Source organism: Mytilus californianus, unplaced genomic scaffold (genome assembly GCF_021869535.1).
Source record: "Mytilus californianus isolate M0D057914Y unplaced genomic scaffold, xbMytCali1.0.p SCAF_4, whole genome shotgun sequence".
Taxonomy (NCBI): domain Eukaryota; kingdom Metazoa; phylum Mollusca; class Bivalvia; order Mytilida; family Mytilidae; genus Mytilus; species Mytilus californianus.
The window spans coordinates 86068690-86090080 of NW_026262690.1; the positions used below are offsets into that span (position 1 = coordinate 86068690).

At 33.7% G+C, this 21391-nt stretch overlaps 1 protein-coding gene across 1 annotated transcript; it reads left to right on the forward strand.

Moving 5' to 3' along the window:
• Positions 1-760: 760 nt before the first annotated feature.
• LOC127738800 (E3 ubiquitin-protein ligase TRIM71-like) lies at positions 761-20989 on the forward strand. The gene is made up of 2 exons (XM_052250177.1): positions 761-781; positions 18572-20989. The coding sequence occupies exon 2, from the start codon at positions 18579-18581 to the stop codon at positions 20223-20225; it is 1647 nt and encodes a 548-aa protein (XP_052106137.1). The 5' UTR covers positions 761-781; positions 18572-18578; the 3' UTR covers positions 20226-20989.
• The last annotated feature ends 402 nt before the right edge of the window (positions 20990-21391 follow it).

The window sequence follows — 21391 nt, forward strand, 5'->3', positions numbered from 1 at the left end:
TTTTTTTTGTGCCGTAACCATATGCACTGCATGTATTTTTAATGGTAAATGACTACAGAACTCAATCAGACTAAAAAAATGGAAATATATTCTTTTTAATAAGTGGTTAAAGGTGGCAAGTACCAGTTTTGGTGTACCAGAACATGTGTCCCAAGCAGAAATTTGGTTATAGTTAAGCATTGAGGTATATAATTGCATCATGTGGACTGAAAAAATAAATGAATGTAAATTCTAGGCTATTGTACTACACAAGTAAGTAGTTGCATACACAGGTTGGGGATTTCCTTCACAAATGGGTCCAATCAGAAGTCAAAATTGTGGTCTCCTCACTTGACGGCATCCAATCAAAGTGGGGAAAAACTTCAGTTTTATGTAAACAAAAATATCTTGAGATTTTGATGGTAAGGATAGGTTCGGACAAGGCTCTAATTCACTGAATATCATTTATCTCTTGCATTTTGCCTAAAATTCTTGTCGGCTTTTAACAGGATTCTGCAGGTAAGGATTAGATTGGTATCAGAGCATCACATTTTTTGCCTTATTTGCAATGCATTTATAAATTTTAAAATATCCATGCTGGACAGACACCCAAATTTAAAGGTTTTCTATATATTCACATAAGCACGCACACATCTTAGTTACTTGAATCCATACATTTTATTTGTATATAAGCTTGAATGAATTTTCAAGAAAATAAAATCATAAATCCATGAAATTCTAAAGATTTATTGTAAAATAACTGGTTTCTGCCACCTAAACAGGAAACAGTTCAATATAGAAGGTAAACATCTTAAAATGTTCATACTATCACTATGCTAGAAATGTCGCAGATACCTTCATGTATTTTATTTTCAACTGTAAATGATTTTTTTTGTATGTTTCAAAATTGTTAAAGCACAAAGTGACAAACTTACTTTACCGAGGCTGATCATTTTTATTCAGGTTAATTTTAACGTAAACAGATCAAACATGTAAACAGGTAATAGGTAAAATATAAATTTGACACAAGCTTCGTACATAGTTTGGATTTGTTCGAACCTATCTTCATGTATGTGTCAGTAAATACTAGTTCTCCTTACACCTTTAGAACAGTTTTTCTGACAGAGTCACGCTGTTCTACCCTAGAGGTTAAATTGGACAGTTCTTCCTAAGAACAGATTCCGAAAATTCTTCAGTTCTACCCTAGAACAGATTATGACAGGTTTACCCTAGAACTGTTTTGGAAAGTTTAACAATAGAACATTTCAAACAAAATATGCTAGAAGATCTTCGTTGCTTTTTAATGATTATCATAGTTGTTCATTTTATAAAACTAAATCAATCATTACACACGATTGTGTAATGACGTTAGGTTCAACCAGGTAGACCACTCACTGTTGAAATGATAAATAAAAAAGTATTGTCATTGTGTAATCCAAATACATGTATACATGTACCTCGTAACCTGTAAATAGATGGTACACGTCAAAGTGCATCTAGTTTTGTACAATTTTCTTTCCAATACGATCACACTTCGGTTATGCAAGGACGTATAACTAACATACGTCCTTGGGTTATGCAAGGAATGACATTTATTGTAAGTTTTTATACCAGTTTTTTTTTTTAAAGGTACAATCTTTCAATTCAAGAACGGATGCTGGTTTGATATATTTTACTACCTAAATTAGGAAATTAAAGCTATTTTGACCAAAAAATTGCCTGCAGAAAAAAACTGGACTTTATAGTTTAGTCAAGGACGTATCTAATATACGTCCTTGGTTTAGTTTACTATTCTTTCATTTTTTGTTTTCAGGAGACAGGGGCGGGTCCAGGTAAGGGCGTAATGGGCGTACGTCCCCCCTTCTCAAAAAAAAAAAAAAATATCGTTATTTGCTTATATTGTATTAAATATGGCAATTTATCCATTAAATAATTTATCATTAATTAAACACATACTCTGATTTCTTTTTATACTGATTCCCCCATCTGATGGGTGACTTGGACACCTTTTTTTAAACAACCAAAGCGGTAAGTAAATCTATACATGAAATGGTTGTTTTGTGTGACACTTCCCCAATAACCATTCTACATCTACCAGTGGGATACTCGCTATATATATGATACCGGGTATGTTCCGACAAACGGGGTTGCATTTTCAGCTAAATTGTCTGAAATGGGGTTATGTTTTTTCGCCTTGCATTGGAAGGGGTCAGATTTGACTATCTAGAACGGGGTATTATAAATACAATGTTACACTATTGTTTCAGATAAGGGTGGATGTTTGGTACCATTAAAACGTTTAAACCCGCTGTAACTGTTTGCACCTGTCCTAAGTCAGGAATCTGATGTTCAGAAGTTGTCGTTTGTTGATGTGGTTCATAAGTGTTTCTCGTTTCTTATATAGATTAGACCATTGGTTTTCCTGTTTGAATGGTTTTACACTAGTAATTTTTGGGGCCCTTTATAGCTTGCTGTTCGGTGTGAGCCAAGGCTCCGTGTTGAAGACCGTACTTTGACCTATAATGGTTTACTTTTATAAATTGTGACTTGGATGGAGAGTTGTCTCATTGGCACTCATACCACATCTTTTTATATCTACTAAATTGAAAACAACGTTCAAATCTATGATTGCGTTGGATAAAAACTGCAATTTTTATACGTGTGCATGCAAAATAAATTTCTTTGTAAAGGGGTCTAAATACAGCACAAACAACATTTTCCAAAAGACCAAAACAGTGAAAAGGTATATTTTAACAAAACGGGTATATATATCAAAAGTTCAGAAAAAGCTATCGTTAAAGATTTATTTTTCATTTTTCATGCCCATTTCATATAACCTTTTAACTGAATTTACAACTTCTTCCAAAGATTTGATATCCACATGTTAATCAATACATAATTTGAATGATCAGAAGGCAGACTATTTTCACCAATTTGTCTATCATGGAGTCTGTTATAATACTTCATAATTTGATGCTAAATTGTTGAAATCCAGGAGCTTCTGACCTTCCCCGTGGACCCTATACCAGGGCAACCAGAATTACGCCTCCCGTTCATAAAATCCTGGCCTAGGACTATTAAAATGTAAAGTAACGCCCTATACCCTAGAATTTGGAATTTCTCGTTATTGGTCTACTGCTGTTAAGATCCATCCAATCATTTTAATATACCATAGACAATTGATGGAGAGAATTCGGCATAACAAATATCAAACCCTGACACTTTAACTATAAAATATACATGCTCCAAATCAGTAACCGTTGCATTAGTTCATTTCACAATTATTTTATGTTTTTTAGCCCAAAAAAGGTCCAAAAAAATTTTCGCCTCGGTCCGCTCGGCCAAATATAGTATTATACGCCCCCTCTTTCAAATATCCTGTAAACGCCACTGGGAGAGGAGGGGAGGGAAGGGAAGTAAAGACAATTATTAATTGTTCTGACCCCACTGTGGATTAGATCAATCATAAGAATTTTACTGAATTATAACAAATAAGATGTGGTGTGATAACCAATGAGACAACTATCCATAGACCAAAGGACAAAGATGTAAAAAATTACAGGCCAGTACGACCTTCAACATTGAGCAAAATCCATACCATATACATGTATAGTTCAGTAAGCCTTAAAAGGCCCGGCAATGACAAAATGTGAAACAACCCTTTAGTTCCATGACTCAATTTTTTCTGTTTGATTAAAAGTTTATGCTGAATTGAAACATATATTTAGATTTAAAAAACAATATTGCATCTTTTCTGGGATATCAAACCAAGAAAGTGGAAGGATATCATGTTTACTGGAAGTGGTGCAGCCTAGTAAAAACAGCAAACAGAAAGTTGAAAAAAATAGTTTTGACTTCAGGGTTTCATAACTTTTTATTCTTCGTGGCATGAGGCACTTTTTTTTCGATTAAATCATAATTTCACATTACTTCATACATGATATGTACATGAAATTTTTTTCGATGTAGCATTTTATTTTTTAAAAAAATTTCAAAAATCAGTGTTTTGCATGTAAGCCTATGCCCTATGGAGCAGTCAATTACAAGACTGCAACCTTGACATAGGGAATTTTTTTAATATGTTCACTGCAAGAAGGATTTTTTTCTCCTTAAAAACTTCTTGTGATGAAAATTCTAGTTGAGCAGTTTCATTTAAAGTCAGTGTAAAGTTGAATAGACAGTTACATACAAAACTCATTTTTATACGACCGCAAAAATCGTGTATTGCTATCACATCGTCGTCGTCGTCCGAAGACATTTGGTTTCAGGACAATAACTTTAATCAAAAGGTTGGGGGTGATGGTCCCAACCGTTTAGGAATTAGGTTTTTTAAGTTTATGTGTATGGATGTCTCTTAAATTGTACCACATTTTACAAAAAAAAAATTTGGGGGGGGGCAATTTTTTTTCCTCAAGATTTAAGAAATTAAAAAGAAAATTTCTTCAAATATTATTTTTTTGGAGGGGGGTAAAAAAAAATTTTTTTGAGGGGGTGTCAATTTGTTTTCCTCAATATATCAGAAATTCAAGATATCAGAAATTGTCAATTTTCCAAAGAAGAATTGGGGGCACAATTTATTTTGCTAATTCTTTGGATATAGTCTGAAAACAGATTTACTAAGTATTGCGCATCAGCACAGTGTATTGCACAACAGCAAGAAATCTTCAATTCAAATCATATAACCAATTTCAAGTTCTTTGACTACATTTATTCTGTGTCAGAAACCTTTAATGTGTCAAATATTTAATTATACCCCACGCAACGAGTTGCGGAGGGTATAATGTTTTTGACCCGTCCGTCCGTCCGTCCGTCCGTCTGTCCGTCTGTCCGTCTGTCCGTCCGTCAGTCCGTCAGTCCGTCAGTCCGTCAGTCCTGTTTCTTGTCATCGCAACTCCTCTCAAACCACACAACAGAATTTCACGAAACCTTTTTAGATAATAAGGACATACTATATAGTTGTGCATATCGACAGGAAATTACGATTCAATTCTTTTTCTAGGAGTTACGCCCCTTTGAACTTATTTACTTTAATGTACTACTGCAACAGTTTGTCATCGCAACTCCTCTCAAACCACACAACAGAATTTCATAAAATCTTTTCAGATAATAAGGACATACTATGTAGATGTGCATATCGACAGGAAATTACGATTCAAATTTTTTTCCAGGAGTTACGCCCCTTTGAACTTATTTGCCCAATATACTACTGCAACCTTTTGTCATCGCAACTCCTCTCAAACCACACAAAAGAATTTCATGAAACTGTGTAGATAATAAGGACATACTATGTAGATGTGCATATCGACAGGAAATTACGATTCAATTTTTATTCCAGGAGTTACGCCCCTTTGAACTTATTTGCCCAATATACTACTGCAACCTTTTGTCATCGCAACTCCTCTCAAACCACACAACAGAATTTCATGAAACCTTTTCAGATAATAAGGACATACTACGTAGATGTGCATATCGACAGGAAATTACGATTCAATTTTTTTCCAGGAGTTACGCCCCTTTGAACTTATTTGCCCAATATACTACTGCAACCTTTTGTCATCGCAACTCCTCTCAAACCACACAACAGAATTTCATGAAACTGTGTAGATAATAAGGACATACTATGTAGATGTGCATATTGACAGGAAATTATGATTCAATTTTTTTTTCTGATACAATTTTTTTTTCTTACACTTATTTTATTTCTCCAATGACAATGTGGGGACGTGGGGTATGTGAGCGCGCTCACTAAGGTTCTTTAATTACAATCCAAATTCTGACCTGTATCAAGCTTGAATATTGTGTCCATTTTTGCCCCAACTGTTCAGGGTTGGAAATCTGCGGTCGTATCCAGCTGCGCACGGCGAAGCAATTTATTTTCTTTAGGGCTATTATTGTTATGGCTCAATTGCTGACATTAAGGTAGAATATATATAAAATGAACTTTTGGTGAAAATATTTTCACTTTACAAAAGTCTATGACTTTTTTTCCTGTCTGAGGCACTGCATCTTTTATTGAAAATTCCATATTTGGGTTAAAAATTTGTTTAAAAAGTAGAATTTTTCTAATAATATCCATGATTTATGTGTGACAAGAAATCAATATTCTTACAAAAAAACCCAACTTGAGTATTCATTTTGTTAATTCTAGGATTTTATTGAAAATTTTTATATGCATAGGGGTGTAAAGTACAGCCTAAAAACTATGATATAGTAGGCATGTATAAAGACATGTATAGTCAAAAAAGAGAAAGGTATAGTCTTTCTTGTCTTTAAAAAGTTGTATTGCAACAAATTCTTCATTATGAAAAAGTTTTTGGGTAGTTTTTCATTTTGACTAAAACTTGGATAGATTTCATGGAAAAAAGGGGGAGGGGTAAAATAATGTATATGGTACGTTCAAAGCAAAGGAAACTGAAAAAAAAATAAGACTTCTCCTCTAGCTTCACAGTATCCAAATAATTAGTAAACATTTATAAAGATAAACTAGAATGAGATTTACAGATCATTTGATTGGCATGACTTATTTCCAAAATTTGCCCTCTTTCAGAAAAGGGTACATTGTACTCCTATAATAATGGGATTATATTTGATAAGCCTATGGAGCAGTCAATTACAAGACTGCAGTGTTGGGATCAATACAACGTCGTCTGCATGATGAAAACAAACTTATGGGTAATGTCACCTTACGGTAGGTTTTCATCAGGTTGAGGGGGTCAAAACAGAAAAGTGTGGTCAAGTATTTCCAAGTTGAATCCATTTAAATCATTCCATTTACTTACCTCACCTGTGTGAAAAACTAGGTGGGTGCATAGACAAATTTCCAGTGATACGACTTTTCCAATCTCCACATTGAAACATCTCTCCCATTCCTGATTTGGTCCTTCATTTCTGAATTAAAAAAAATAGGTTTCAGGCATTTTGCGTTTTTTAAAATTTTTTCACCAATGTTTATCTATCCAATTAGAAATAATAAAAATGTTCATTTACTATTACCCAATGACTTTTTTGAAAATTACACTATATACTGTTATATATATATATAAACCTAGTTCTTATATTAATATATAACATAATGTTTTATGCCCCCGCCGTCGCGGAGAGGGCATTAAGTTTTACCCTTGTCCGTCTGTACGTACGTCCCAAAATTGGTTTCCGTTCTCTAACTTGAGTTTGCCTGAACCAAATGTTATGAAACTTATACAAAATGCTTATTACTACAAAACACAGATCAAGTTTGAATTTTGGTGGCGTCACTTTAACCGTTCTAGAGTTATGCCCCTTTATAAATGGAAAAATTGCTAAATTTTTAGTTTCCATTCTCTAACTTAAGTTTGCCTCAACCAAATGTTATGAAACTGACACTCAATGCTTATTACCACAAAACACAGATCAAGTTTGAATTTTGGTGGCGTCACTCAAACTGTTCTAGTGTAATGCCCCTTAATAAATGGAAAAATTGCAAAATTTTTAGTTTCCGTTCTCTAAACTTAAGTTTGCCTCAACTAAATGTAATGAGACTTACACACAATGCTTATTACCTCAAAACTCAGATCAAGTTCAAATTTGGGTAGCGTCACTTTTACCGTTCTTTAGTTATGTTCCTTTATAACTATATGATATGCAAGCGGGGGCATCATCTGTGTCCACATGTGGACACATTCCACATTTATCTAAATTAATTTACCTTTTAAGTCAGCAGTTTTCTAAATTATAGGAGACCTAGGGCTTAACAAATTGTAAAGATATCTGTCACCAAGGTCCAGAGCACTGTTAGATAAGGGGGAGCTAACTCTTATGTACTTGAACCAAGGGACAGGGGGTCAGTCTATTGCTAGACTTAATGTTCTAATAGGCAAAGCTAAAACGCAAGGAAGGTTTTCATAATTTAATCAACGATAACAATTTAGATGAATGATGATAACAATCAATTAGTGAACAATGCCAAATAATAATAATCTAATTAAAGTACAAAGTATCAAATCTAAATATCAAATCCAAAGTAAAACTAATTCTCTTTACAATGTAAAATATAAAATAAATGCCAATACTACTAAATCATAAAATGAACTTAATTTGAAAATCAAACTGTAAAAGTTTCAAAAATATAATAATTCTCAAATAGAAATTGCCAAATTAAAATATGAGTCAGAGAAAAATTTTGTCTCAGCACTACACAGTCAACTGGTACACTGGTAGATAGTCTTGTAGTTCCAGTATAATGACATGAGTAGTGAGAGGTTACGGTTCCGAAACACTGACTGCTTTTCCTACTACTACTACTAAATAGAGTTTAATGGCGACTACCCTTGCGGGTATTGCACCAGATTACCTTATATAAAAACATTTCAAATAAATGTTTTAAAATTTATTATTATTTAGGAATTAACCTGTATTATATATTCATATTATAGTAAATTGTGAGTTTTTTTTTTTTTTTTTTTTAGTTTTTTTTTTTCCTTAAATTTAATCTTGATATTTAAATCTGAACTATGGTGTGTATTTTAATTATCTTAATTATCTTGTGGTTAATTTATAGTGAGAAGAAAAATTTATGTGAGCTTATTATTCTGTTATTTGTAGCTTAGCCTGCTTTGTTTATAAATATTAAATGATTTGGTAAGTAGGTGTGTTTGTTGTTTATACATGAAAACTGTAAGTATCAAATACTCTTTGATAGACATATCTGACTTTTCCAAATATGCAAATCCTAGAAGGGGTCTGACATATTCCCGTACATGGTATATACATTAATACAATTATACCGCGGCTCGTACGTCCTTGGTAAATTGTGATTCACTGTATATTGAATTTGACTAAAGATATCACCTTCACTTATATTATAAAAGATTCTTAAACTTACGTTCTAGAAGAAAAATATATATAGTATTACCGTGTATGTATAATTAGGATCTATAAGATTAATGTATTGTTTTGACATTTTTGTGTGTAATAAATTGTAAGTGTTCATGTTTTGCAGTTATGTACAGTATAGATACCAGAGAGTGCTATCTTGGTAGTACTTGATTTAGTGTACTACTTTAAAAAAAAACTTTCGTAAAAGTTTTAGTGTATATTGTCAAATTCAACGGGGTTATGTTTCTAATATTTAGAAATCATAAACTGATAAATGATACCTTCCAGCTCTGTTACAACTATTAAAAAGCCAATATTTAGTGATGACTGCTTTTCCAAAATTTAACAACGCTATTTATACTAAAGCCTAATCCTATAATGTTTTGATAAAACTTAAAATATCCTAGTGACATGTTAATTACAATAAATATTTCAAATCAAATTACTTTATTCAAACTGTGACATATGGAGTACTTGCCACAGCATAGGTAATTTAAAAGATTTAAACAAATCAATTAAAAATTTTACAAAATACAAACATATAATTTTTTTTCTAAAGAAAAAAAATATTTTTTTATACAAAATCATACTATCAAATATATAAGCTGCATTTTTATTCCTGTTCTTCATCTTTACAGTTGCTGGAGGGTCTTCAACAATGAACGAATCATTCATACCCTACAACAAGGTCAAGACGGCTCCTAGCGTCGACTTAAGCAGTACTTAAAGAATTGTACTGTGAATAAATTTCATTAGTCACAAAAAAAATACACCAAAGTCTAAACAAAATACAAGACCAGAACAGACAGATCTGAGATTAATCAGCAGGTACACATATCAAAAGAGCACAAAAATGTAGCAATGAGGTCTAAGAACTGTTTTCCCGAGTCTACCCTTAGTGTACCCTTTTATCCCAGTTAGGAACTACATCAAGTTGTAATTGAAAAGTGTTTTAAAAACTGAATTGACATAGTTATATCAATGATCATCAACCCCCTCTTAACTTAATTTGAAAAAAACATAATTGACAGGTACAATACGCTTTTCTGCAAGCCGAAACTTAAATTGAAAAAAACATAATTGACAGGTATAATACGCTTTTCTGCAAGCTGAAACTTAATTTGAAAAAACATAATTGACAGGTATAATACGCTTTTCTGCAAGCTGAAACCTAATTTGAAAAAACATAATTGACAGGTACAATACGCTTTTCTGCAAGCCGAAACTTAATTTGAAAAAACATAATTGACAGTTATAATACGCTTTTCTGCAAGCCGAAACTTAATTTGAAAAAACATAATTGACAGGTATAATACGCTTTTCTGCAAGCTGAAACACAATTAAAAAAAAAAGCAGCCATACACTTAACTATGTGAATTACATTTTTTGCTTTATCCTATATATTGGTCTTTTGATGTTGTCCCTAAAAATTAAAAGTCTTACACTGAATCTATATGCTTTGCTTTGAGACCAGAATATTGTCGAAAAAATAGAATCATGTGCAAAACAGTGTAGCCGAGACTATTGATTTGCGCGCTAAAATATCCCATTGACTGGGTCAGATTAGGTGAACGTTCGTCTGTAACGCCCACAACTCACGACGTATTTATTATAGACATTTAAACTGTGGGGTCACCAAAGGGTCTCAACGCCTAAATAAAATAATTCGAAAAACTAATCAGGAATAACCTTTGTGTTTTGATTTATATTGAATACTTAAACGATCTTTACTTGTGTTTTTGTTATGTTTTGATAATGAAATTTTATGATATCGGACGTTCTTTCAGCAAAAAAGGATTTAACTGGCTTTAAAAGTTACAATGGATGTGTTGATTATTATCTTTTTTCGGACGTCAAAGCGATTTAACAATTGCGGTTGTCCAATTATGTCATCTTTTAACTTTTATCTGGTCAAAATTTTATTTTAGAACGAATGCATGATCAACTTTAAAAAGTGTGCATACACAAAACATATAGACAAAATATACTTCTTTCCTGTCTTTTTCGTACTTGCAAGTTATTAGACAGTAAAAAGGCTATTTGGATCAAGCCTTGTGAAATTTGCATTTACGTTTTTGAATAGGTACAGTCAAGTTTAGCGATTGATAATTCATTGATAACATTCTGGCGTATCACAAACAAACAACTTGTAACGTCTCATTTCATTGGCCGAAAGATTTAAATACAACAACAATTGTAGTGTGCACGTGAATTGACACAGGTGACCGAAAATGGAATGTACTACGTTACTTCGAACGTAAAAAACAATGATTTTTGGTCGAAATAATTAAATAAGTATTTAAATTTGTGAATTTCAAATAGTGGGGTCGAAATATTATACTAATAATTTGTGTTAAGTAATATTCTTTATGCATGCAGCACTTGTACCGCACTATGAAAAATATAAGGATAAAATAAAATACATGTGCCGCTTTTATACGGATGAATGTATGAACCACTTTAATTTCTTTCATATTGACGCTAGGTTATTATCCTGACAATGTCGTAGTTACTTATAATAAGGATCTCATAATACTGATCCATTTCAAATTTATGATGGGTTGCACATTCCTCTTTTATTGTTTTCATGCTATAAAACGAAAATAAAGAAGCTAAGCGTTTGGTCATTCAGAAATGACGTGTCATAAACGAGCAAATTGTCCCCGAAAGATCGTATCATGTGTGCACGTGAATATAGATGTACTATGCAATGTACTATCATGGTCACCACGAAATTCAAATGAATTCAGTGAAGGCATGTTGGTGTAAAAAGGTTTGAAATGTTTCATCGGCGAAGATTTTATTTTTGCATGTGTGGAACTAAAAAATAAATAAATACTTGTGAGAAATGTCGTAGTTTATAAGGAACTATATAAATGTACTGTTTTCGATTTTAATTGGTTGAAAATTTATCCTTCTGAATTTACTTAGAATTTCGGGATTTTTTTTTCAAAATCAAATAAACTAAATCAGAAAAAAAAATCACACTATCCTAAAACTTATGAAAGAATATGAATAATGAACATGACAGTTTATAACACAAACCCATTTACTATAAAAATCGAGCAATATCTTTAGTATGTAATTTGGTTATTTTTGTAGTTAAGTACGGTTTCATTTCAAGTACAACGTTAATTCATCAAGTCCATTGAATAAAATATAAGGCAGGGTGGGCAACTTGACAAAAAAAGGCAGGATGACGATTTATGTAAAAAAATCAGGATAGACTAATAAATATAGTCAGGACCTAACGGACTGAAAAATAGAAAGACAGGACAGAGATAACAACTTAAAAAAAAAGCAGGACAAAATGTTTCATCGAAGTCCCCCACCCCCAATCAAAATAAAATGGTAGCTCCCTTAATCCAGAACCAATTGAGAGGAGACAGTTGAATTAAATATTTCGACGTGACTGTTAAGATTAAAGTTTAAAATTTTACATGCACATGTATAAAAGCTAGAATTGCCATGGGATAATCAAGAACACGATCATGTACGTGAATACGACGATGGAAGTTTTTAACGACCTTGACCGGCTACGTGAATACTGATCAGTCCATTCAGCTTTATAGTACGCGTGTTCTATTTTCGCAGGTGTGAGGTCGAAGGTTTGAATTGACCAATGAAAACGATCGTTCCTTAACGAGTTAATCTAATAAAGTTTGTTTGACTGATTATGTTGCACGACCTTTCGCTAAGCTTGACCGCAGTTCAGTATACAATGTATAGTTTGATGATCTTTTCTGCTAACTACTATACTTGTGAAAAACCCTTGGCAACAGAAACATATTCATCTTTTTTTTTAATCGACCCAATTTACATGTACATAGTAATGGACGACTTCGTACATTTTATGATCGCAAATAAAATATGTATATAATATACTGTGCACTGTAGTTCGTATATATACTGAGACCCTTTGGCAACCCCACAGTTTAAATGTTTATAATAAATACGTCGTGAGTTGTGGACGTTACAGACGAACGTTCACCTAATCTGACCCAGTCAATTGGATATTTTAGCGCGATAATCAATGGTCTCGGCTACACTGTTTTGCACACGATTCTAATTAAAACAAAACTTACGTTTCAGATTAAGAAAGGGTACGGGAAATGCTCCGAATGCACGATTTTGGGTAATTTTTTCCAGAGCCCCCTCCCCTCCGCTCGGCAAATATATTTTGCATCACTTTTGGAACAGGCTACTTATGGCCCTGACTTTAATACCTTTTCCATTTTAACCTATATTGTTTTTTGTACGTTTGCAATATATGCAGTTTTGAATTCAGAAGATTCACTTCCAGAGGATGATGATTAATTTGGATTAAATGATACATAATGACTTGACTAAAAAATTTTAAAAAATGAACTTAAAAATTGTGTATTTTCAAATATTATAAATATAATCATTGTGAAAATAAATAATCAGTCCCTTGTTTTGCTGAAAATGAAAAATCATGCTTCAACAGTGCAGAAAATAAATAATCTGTCCTTATAGTCCACAAAAATAAATAACCCATCCAAAACAAATCCTTCTGAACTGTCACAAATACGGGTATACTGGATAGGGGCAGACATTTTGCAAGGCATTTTGCCTTGTAAAAGACAACCTATGGAGCCCCCAAAGTGTTGTTGCAATGGTCCTTTAACGTTCAGAGAGTCTGATACTCATCATATACTATAGGCATCGGATGTAACTTCCATATATTCCGACTTGTTCTCTCCCTTGCAAAATACGGATATCTAAGACACCCTTTTTGTCAGATCCAACAGATAAAGGATCATAGTAGAACATTAATATATAAGCTCCATGTACATAGATACAAACTTTTAAATTTAGGTCAGAAAAGATCTAGAAAAAATAATTTAAGCTATTTTATTTATAGTGGATTTTAAATCTATCATCTGTGAAACGGATATTCTATAGCGGTCAACCAACTCGTGATGGCGTCCGTAAAATTTACGAAGGGATTAAGTATAGTTGTTAAGTGGGGCGTCCGGTTGGAATATGACTGGTTCCCTATCTGTATCTTTATATTTTCTGCCAATATAGGCACACCTTCAGTATGAAGTCAACAATATCCGTTCACCAGTAGAATGTTATAAGTTAAAAGTATCCAATCACCAATAGAATATATATTGCGATGTACACTATATAGAATTGTCGGTATATCCCTACACCAATATCACACGCGTTCTTATTTATAAAATCTAAAAATAAGTCTATAAATAGCAAGAGTTTTGCAGTCCACACACAACCATGATAGCGGATATGTTCCTAATGTCGTAACTACAATCCCGTAAGGCGTTCCCTTTTCACGAATGTGACCTACCGAATTAGACTATTTACCGGGTTTGGACTAACATGAGCAACACGACGGGTGCCACATGTGGAGCAGGATCTGCTTACCCTTCCGGAGCACCTGAGATCACCCCCAGTTTTTGGTGGGGTGCGTGTTGCTTAGTCTTTAGTTTTCTATGTTGTGTTTTGTGTACTATTGTGTGTCTGTTGGTCTTTTTCTTTTTTAGCCATGGCGTTGTCAGTTTATTTTCGATTTATGAGTTTGAATGTACCTCTGATATCTTTAACAAGAGTTATACTGCCGGAACGGGAGAAGTCCAGGGATTACAATATTTTTCTACCTCAGTCAACCCTTAGGGTCGTACGAAGAAAATTCAATACTGAAATAAATTACAAACAATAACGATCATTAAAGTTGGCCATGTATGAATATACCTTACTGGTTTCTATTTTTGAGTACTTTTTCATCGGAAACCTGTATTTATACATCCAACCATACTGACGGATGAAATAATCTGTTTATACCATCTGGGGAAATACACTTAGTTTTTTTTCCCAAATCTCCCGATATTTAAATGTAAGATGATTTGAAGGAAAAGACAATTTGTAACTTCCAACTGTTATTTTATTGTAAAATGATGAAATATAATGACATATGCGGTTTTTTTATGATTATTTATATAGGAATATGATAGTTGTTTACCATTCGTTTGATGGGTTTGAGCTTTTGATTTTGCCATTTGATAAAGGACTTTCCGTTTTGAATTTTCCTTGGAGTTCGGTATTTTTGCTATTTTACTTTTTTTGTATGATAATGGAACAACTCTCTGTTTTTTTTTTTAATTCCAATAGCATTATAAATTTTTAGTCTAAAAGATAAGAGTACAAACAAGTCGCCTCGGAGACAGAAAAGACAATCTATTTGAGTAAAGTGATGTCTTTCTACAAGGTTAACTTGCAGGAGTAATACCACCATTGTTTTTCCCCCATTATTCTTTGTTAAACTGGCATTTTTCAAAACATTGTGCAGAAATTATCTTTGTTTCAATACATGGCATGAGTAAAGTTTTATCTTGCCCAGTACTACAGTAAAAAAAATTTCACATAACATTTCATTGCAAATAAGATAATAACCATCACCGGAAATAAACCAATCAAATGTTCACCCCTATTTTCCTTTTTGCAAGCTTTAGTAACCATGACACCTCAAGTTTCCAAAATATTTTGAAGAAACACAAAATAAAAAAAGAATGGTGCCTTGAAACACCCAAGACATAAGTTAATGACTCAGAATTTGTTTTCTCTAATGAAAAGCAGGGTTAACTTCCTACAACTGTCAAATTAAAGGGAATATCTTTTTTTCGACCCTTTTTCGTATGAAACCGGATGTGACGTACTATCATTTGGTGGTATTACACCTTGCAAACTAGATTTTTATATAACGACTCTGCCTGTCGGTCTCGTACCAAGCAGTATTTCTTCATATCTCTTTAACATGCTACCGTCCCGAATATACATGGAATATTTGAACTGGATAATGAAACTAACACTTCATAAATTTGATCATCTGGAACGATCACAGCGTAAGATTTGAAATCCAAGAATGTATAAGTACTTTGAATCTTGAGGAGCTACTGTGTAATGCAAAATATATTCGTCACCTACAGTTTGTTGCTATATTTTTATACGACCGCAAAAAATTTGCGTTCGTATATTGTTATCATGTCGTCGTCGTCAGAAGAAGAAGAAGACATTTGGTTTCCGGACAATATCTTTAGTATAAGTGAATGAATCTCTATGAAATTTAATCACAAGGTTCAATAGCACAAAGGGAAGGTGGGGATTGATTTTGGGGGTTATGGTACCAACAGTTAAGGAATTAGGGGCCAAAAAGGGGCCAAAAATAAGCATTTTTGTAACTTCCAAACATAACTTGTGTGTTAGTGTATTGATCTTTCTGACATTGTACCACAAGGTTCCATATCACAAAAGGAATGCTGGGATTGATTTTTTGGGTTATTGCCTCCAAATTTTAGGAATTAGGGGCCAAAAAGAGGCAAAAAACAAGCATTTTTCAAGTTTCATGACAATAACTTGTGTGTAAGTGTATGGATGTTTATGAAATTGTACTGCAAGGTTCCATATCACAAAGGGAAAGCTGGAATTGATTTTGGGGGTAATTGCCTCAAAGTTTTAGGAATTAGGGGCCAAAAAAGGGGAAAAAAACAAGCATTTTTCTAGTTTCATGACAGTAACTTGTGTGTAAGTGTATGGATCTTTCTGAAATTGTACTACAAGGTTCCATATCACAAAGGGAAAGCTGGAATTGAGTTTTGGTAATTGGTAATTGCCTCAAAACGTTTAGGAATAAGGGGCCAAAAATAAGCATTTTTCTAGATTCCAGACAATAACTTGTGTTCAAGTGTATGGATCTCTCTGAAATTGTACTGCAAGGTACAATAACACAAAGGGAAGGCTGGGATTGATTTTGGGGGTAATTGCCTCAAAATTTAAGGAATTAGGGGCAAAGAAGGGGCAAAAAACAAGCATTTTTCTAGTTTCATGACAATAACTTGTGTGTAAGTGTATGGATCTTTCTGAAATTGTACTACAAGGTTCCATATCACAAAGGGAAAGCTGGAATTGAGTTTGGGGGTAATTGCCCAAAACGTTTAGGAATAAGGACGCCAAAAATAAGCATTTTTCTAGATTCCAGACAATAACTTGTGTTCAAGTGTATGGATCTCTCTGAAATTGTACTGCAAGGTACCATAACACAAAGGGAAGGCTGGGATTGATTTTGGGGGTAATTGCCTAAAAATTTTAGGAATTAGGGGCAAAGAAGGGGCAAAAAACAAGCATTTTTCTAGGTTCAGGACAATAACTTGTGTGTAAGTGTATGGATCTTTATGAAATTGTACTACAAGGTTCCATATCACAAATGGAAAGCTGGGTTTGAGTTTGGGGGTAATTGCCCTAAACGTTTAGGAATTTGGGGCCAAAAAGGGGCCTAAAACAAGCATTTTTCTAGTTTCCATACAATTTCTTGTGTTCAAGTGTATGGATCTCTCTGAAATTGTACTGCAAGGTACCATACCACAAAGGGAAGGCTGGGATTACGTTTGGGGGTGATGAATCATAAGGGGGTTCAAAAAAAATTGGGGGAAGGATTTTTTTTCCTTTTTTTCCTTTTTTTTTTCCTTAAAAGTTTCCATTTTGAATTGGTTATTTCTTATTTATATATAAAAGCAAATAATAATGATATGGTTTGAATAGGTAAATTAAAAAAAATTAAGTTCTCAGACCACATTCATTCTGTGTCAGAAACCTATGCTGTGTCAAATATTTAATCACAATCCAAATTCAGTGCTGTATCAAGCTTGAATGTTGTGTCCATACTTGCCCCAACTGTTTAGGGTTCGACCTCTGCGGTCGTATCAAGCTGCGCCCAGCGGAGTATTTTATTTACAAATAATTTATATCTTACGATAAATTTACACCCAATTTATAAATTGTTATTTCATGTACTTACACTGGGTCGATACCACTTCTGGTGGACTGTATCATCAGCTCCGTAGTCATTGCTTCGGTACTGACATGATATAGTAACACACATTTCTAAAGTTTCCCCGTTGATAAATTAAGAAATTATTAAGAAACTTAGGTTCCAACTCCCTCAGGCAAAAATTACCTTGGATGAATTTGGATCCCATTTGGTCATATAAATGCTACGTTTTTGCGTAAATTACGAATGTACATCCCTGGTTTTCAAATATTGAAGTTTTAGCGTTCTCGGTGAAGGTAAATTCATAAAAGCCTTTAGAACGCATGAAATTTATAAAGTATTATTTTCATTTAGAAAACTTAAAACCGATAATATGCAAAACAAAAGATTACAAACGAATAAACTTTGCATATGTCGGTAATAAAAATTTGACATTTTACGACAGCTACATGTCATGTACACTTTATTGTTAACTCTTTCAAATTTGAGGAAAAAAAAAACTCTTGAGAGTTTAAAAGTGTTATAAAAGTAGCAACACTTATATTTTGATTCTTAAAAATAAACAAAAAGAGATGTTGGGTATACCTCAGTGGGATAGCAACACAACGACTTGTATTGTAGGAATGTGGTACAATGAAAATAACACTTTAGTAATTCGGTGCGTCCGAAGTGCTTTTCTGGATTTACCGTCCTCAGGAACGCTCAAATCCAAACATTCGAAAGCCAAGGATGTATCAATACTTGAATACTAGAGGAGCTAGTATCGTAGCCCTGACAACTGAGCTGATCATACTCTCAAAGACTAGTAGTCAACCAGCAGCGGTATAAACTAATATAACATAAAGCTTTGAAATAAAATATATTCGGTTTGTTATTTTATGTAACTTTTGAGTTGAGAACATTTTGATTAGTTATATTCTTTATTTGAACCAGGCAGACGATGGCATCTACAATTTTAATGTGTGATCCCTGTTCTAGACATAACAAATCATCTAATGGAATAAAGTATTGTACAGATTGTGAAGACTCTTTATGTACCGAGTGTACTTCTATGCACTGTGCTGTTCAACGTATTTCTCTTCACCACTTGGTTGATGTGTCTGTCATAGCTGGGAATGCGTTCAACATCAAGAAGAACTGCATTGAACATGAAGACTTGTCTAATGAGTTTTACTGTTCCGACCATAACTGTCTGGTATGTCAAATATGCATTGACAACAATCATCGTAACTGTGGTAAAATTCAAACAATAGATATCCCTGCTAAAGGATGTAGATCCTCATTAATGTTAGAAGATGTTACAAAAGACATTGCATCGTTACTCAAATCGACAAAGGAGTTGGTAGAAGAAAGTCAAAAGAATAAGACACGTGTAGGGCAAATTAAGGCAAAAGTTTTAAAAGAAATAGCAAAGTTCAGACACGATATCAATGATCACATTGATCAACTGGAAAGGAAACTTTTCTCTGAAGTGGATATCATAGACAAAAAGATATGCAAAAAGGTAGGCAATGCTCTCTGTGAGGCGAACGAGAGGCAAAATTTTGTTGAAAATGTATGGCAGCAAGTGGATTTTTATACTAAACATGGTTCAGAAAGTCAGTTATTCATCCTTTTAAATACACTTAAGTCGGATATCTCAAGACAAGCACAAGGTCTTCAAAACTTGATTCCATGTTTGGAATCGAACAATATCAGTTTCGAACCGTCGGATATGATTGCAGTAATAAAATCTCTTGGGTCCGTAAAAGAAATTTCTACCCCAAGTGCAGTGACTTCTAAACATTATGGACAAGTACAAGCACCAATAGAAGACAATCGTCAAAAGATGTCGACACAGTTTGGGTTCGAAAAGAAAGTTAATATACCATCAGGAAGAATCACCGGCATGGCAATAACTAACGATAATAGGTTAATCCTCTGCAATGATATTACCGATGAAAATAACATTTCAGCATGGACAGAAACAGGACAACACCTGCAATCTTTAACCATTCCTGATCGAAGAGTATTCGCCATAGCTATCATACCAGGAACAGATGAAGCGATGATAACGTTGCCTGGAGATGGATTAATTCAGTTTATCAACATCAACAGTTTTACAGAAGGAAAAGAAATACAGTTGTCAGTAGTATCTCCGCATGGTATTGCAGTTATAAGAGACAATTTGATTGTCGGTTCCAAAGATGGAAAAGTTTCTTTCATTGACAGAACAAGTGGAAAGTGTCAGAAGATTCTGAAAGTTTGTAAAGGTGTATTAACGGCACTCGTTCCTGATGTGGGCGATCAAGAAGATGAACGATTATATTGCTGTGAACATAATGGTGGGAACGCTGTTATTTGTTTAATATTGGATGGAACACGTATTTTCTCTTGCGTTATGAAAGAACCAGTAGCTTTAGCATTAGATTCTAAGGGATATGCTTATGTGACAGAATATAACTGTCATAATTTACATCGTCTATCTTCAAATGGGGAAGTAGATGATATACTTCTGAAGGAGACAGACGGGTTACATTGCCCATTAGCCGTTGTTTTCAACAAAACCTACAGCAAAATGTATATTTCAAATTTTTGGATCTATTAGCAATTTCAAGATATTCAATTCTAACTGAACAGACATTTCAATTCAGATGAAAACCATTAGGGACATCATTACACGTATTTCTTTTAATTATTCCTTAGAATAGAATTTATTAATAATAGTAACAGTGACAAGAAAACCAATAATGAAAATTATACGTTTGTTATTTGTACTTGCTTGCTATCAATCGTTCAATTTCTGTACGGTACAATGTTGAGCATAACATTCTTTGGTATTTGAATAAGCTGAGGAGATTTATTCCTTTCTACACGGACGATTTCTGCGGTCGGTTTATATATATATAAGTTTGCATATTTGACGTTTGATTGAAGAGAGTTGAGACAAAGAAGTTAGTCCTGTTTACTTTTTCTCAACCGACCGTCCATACCGCTACCCATCCTTCACATATACCCTATCCATGTCTCGGATAAATCTATGTTTTAGATTTCGGATTATTTGTATTTGATACACCGAATTTGTACTTACCATGTGAACTGAGCAACATGACGTGTGCCACTAGTGGAGAAGGATATGCTTACCCTTCTAGAGCATCTGAGACCACCCCATTTTTAGCTCACCTGGCCCGAAGGGCCAAGGGAGCTTTTCTCATCACTTGGCGTCCGTCGTCGTCGTCGTTAGCTTTTACAAAAATCTTCTCTGAAACCACTGGGCCAAATTTAACCAAACTTGGCCACAATCATCATTAGGGTATCTAGTTTTAAAAATGTGTCCGATGACCCCGTCAACCAACCAAGATGGCCGCCATTGCTAAAAATAGAACATAGGGGTAAAATGTAGATTTTGGCTTATATCTCTGAAACCAAAGCATTTAGAGTAAATCTGACATTGGTCAAACTGATTATCAGGTCAAGATCTATCTATCTTTCAGACAAATCTGACAACCCGTTGTTGGGTTGCTGCCCCTGAATTGGTAATTTTAAGGAAATTTTGCAGTTTTTGGTTATTATCTTGAATATTATTATAGATAGAGATAAACTGTAAACAGCAATAATGTTCAGCAAAGTAAGATCTACAAATAAGTCGCATGACCAAAATTGTCAGTCGACCCCTTTAGGAGTTATTGCCCTTTATAGTCAATTTTTAACAATTTTTCGTAAATATTTGTAATCTTTTACAATATTCTTCTTCTCTTAAATTACGGAGACAAA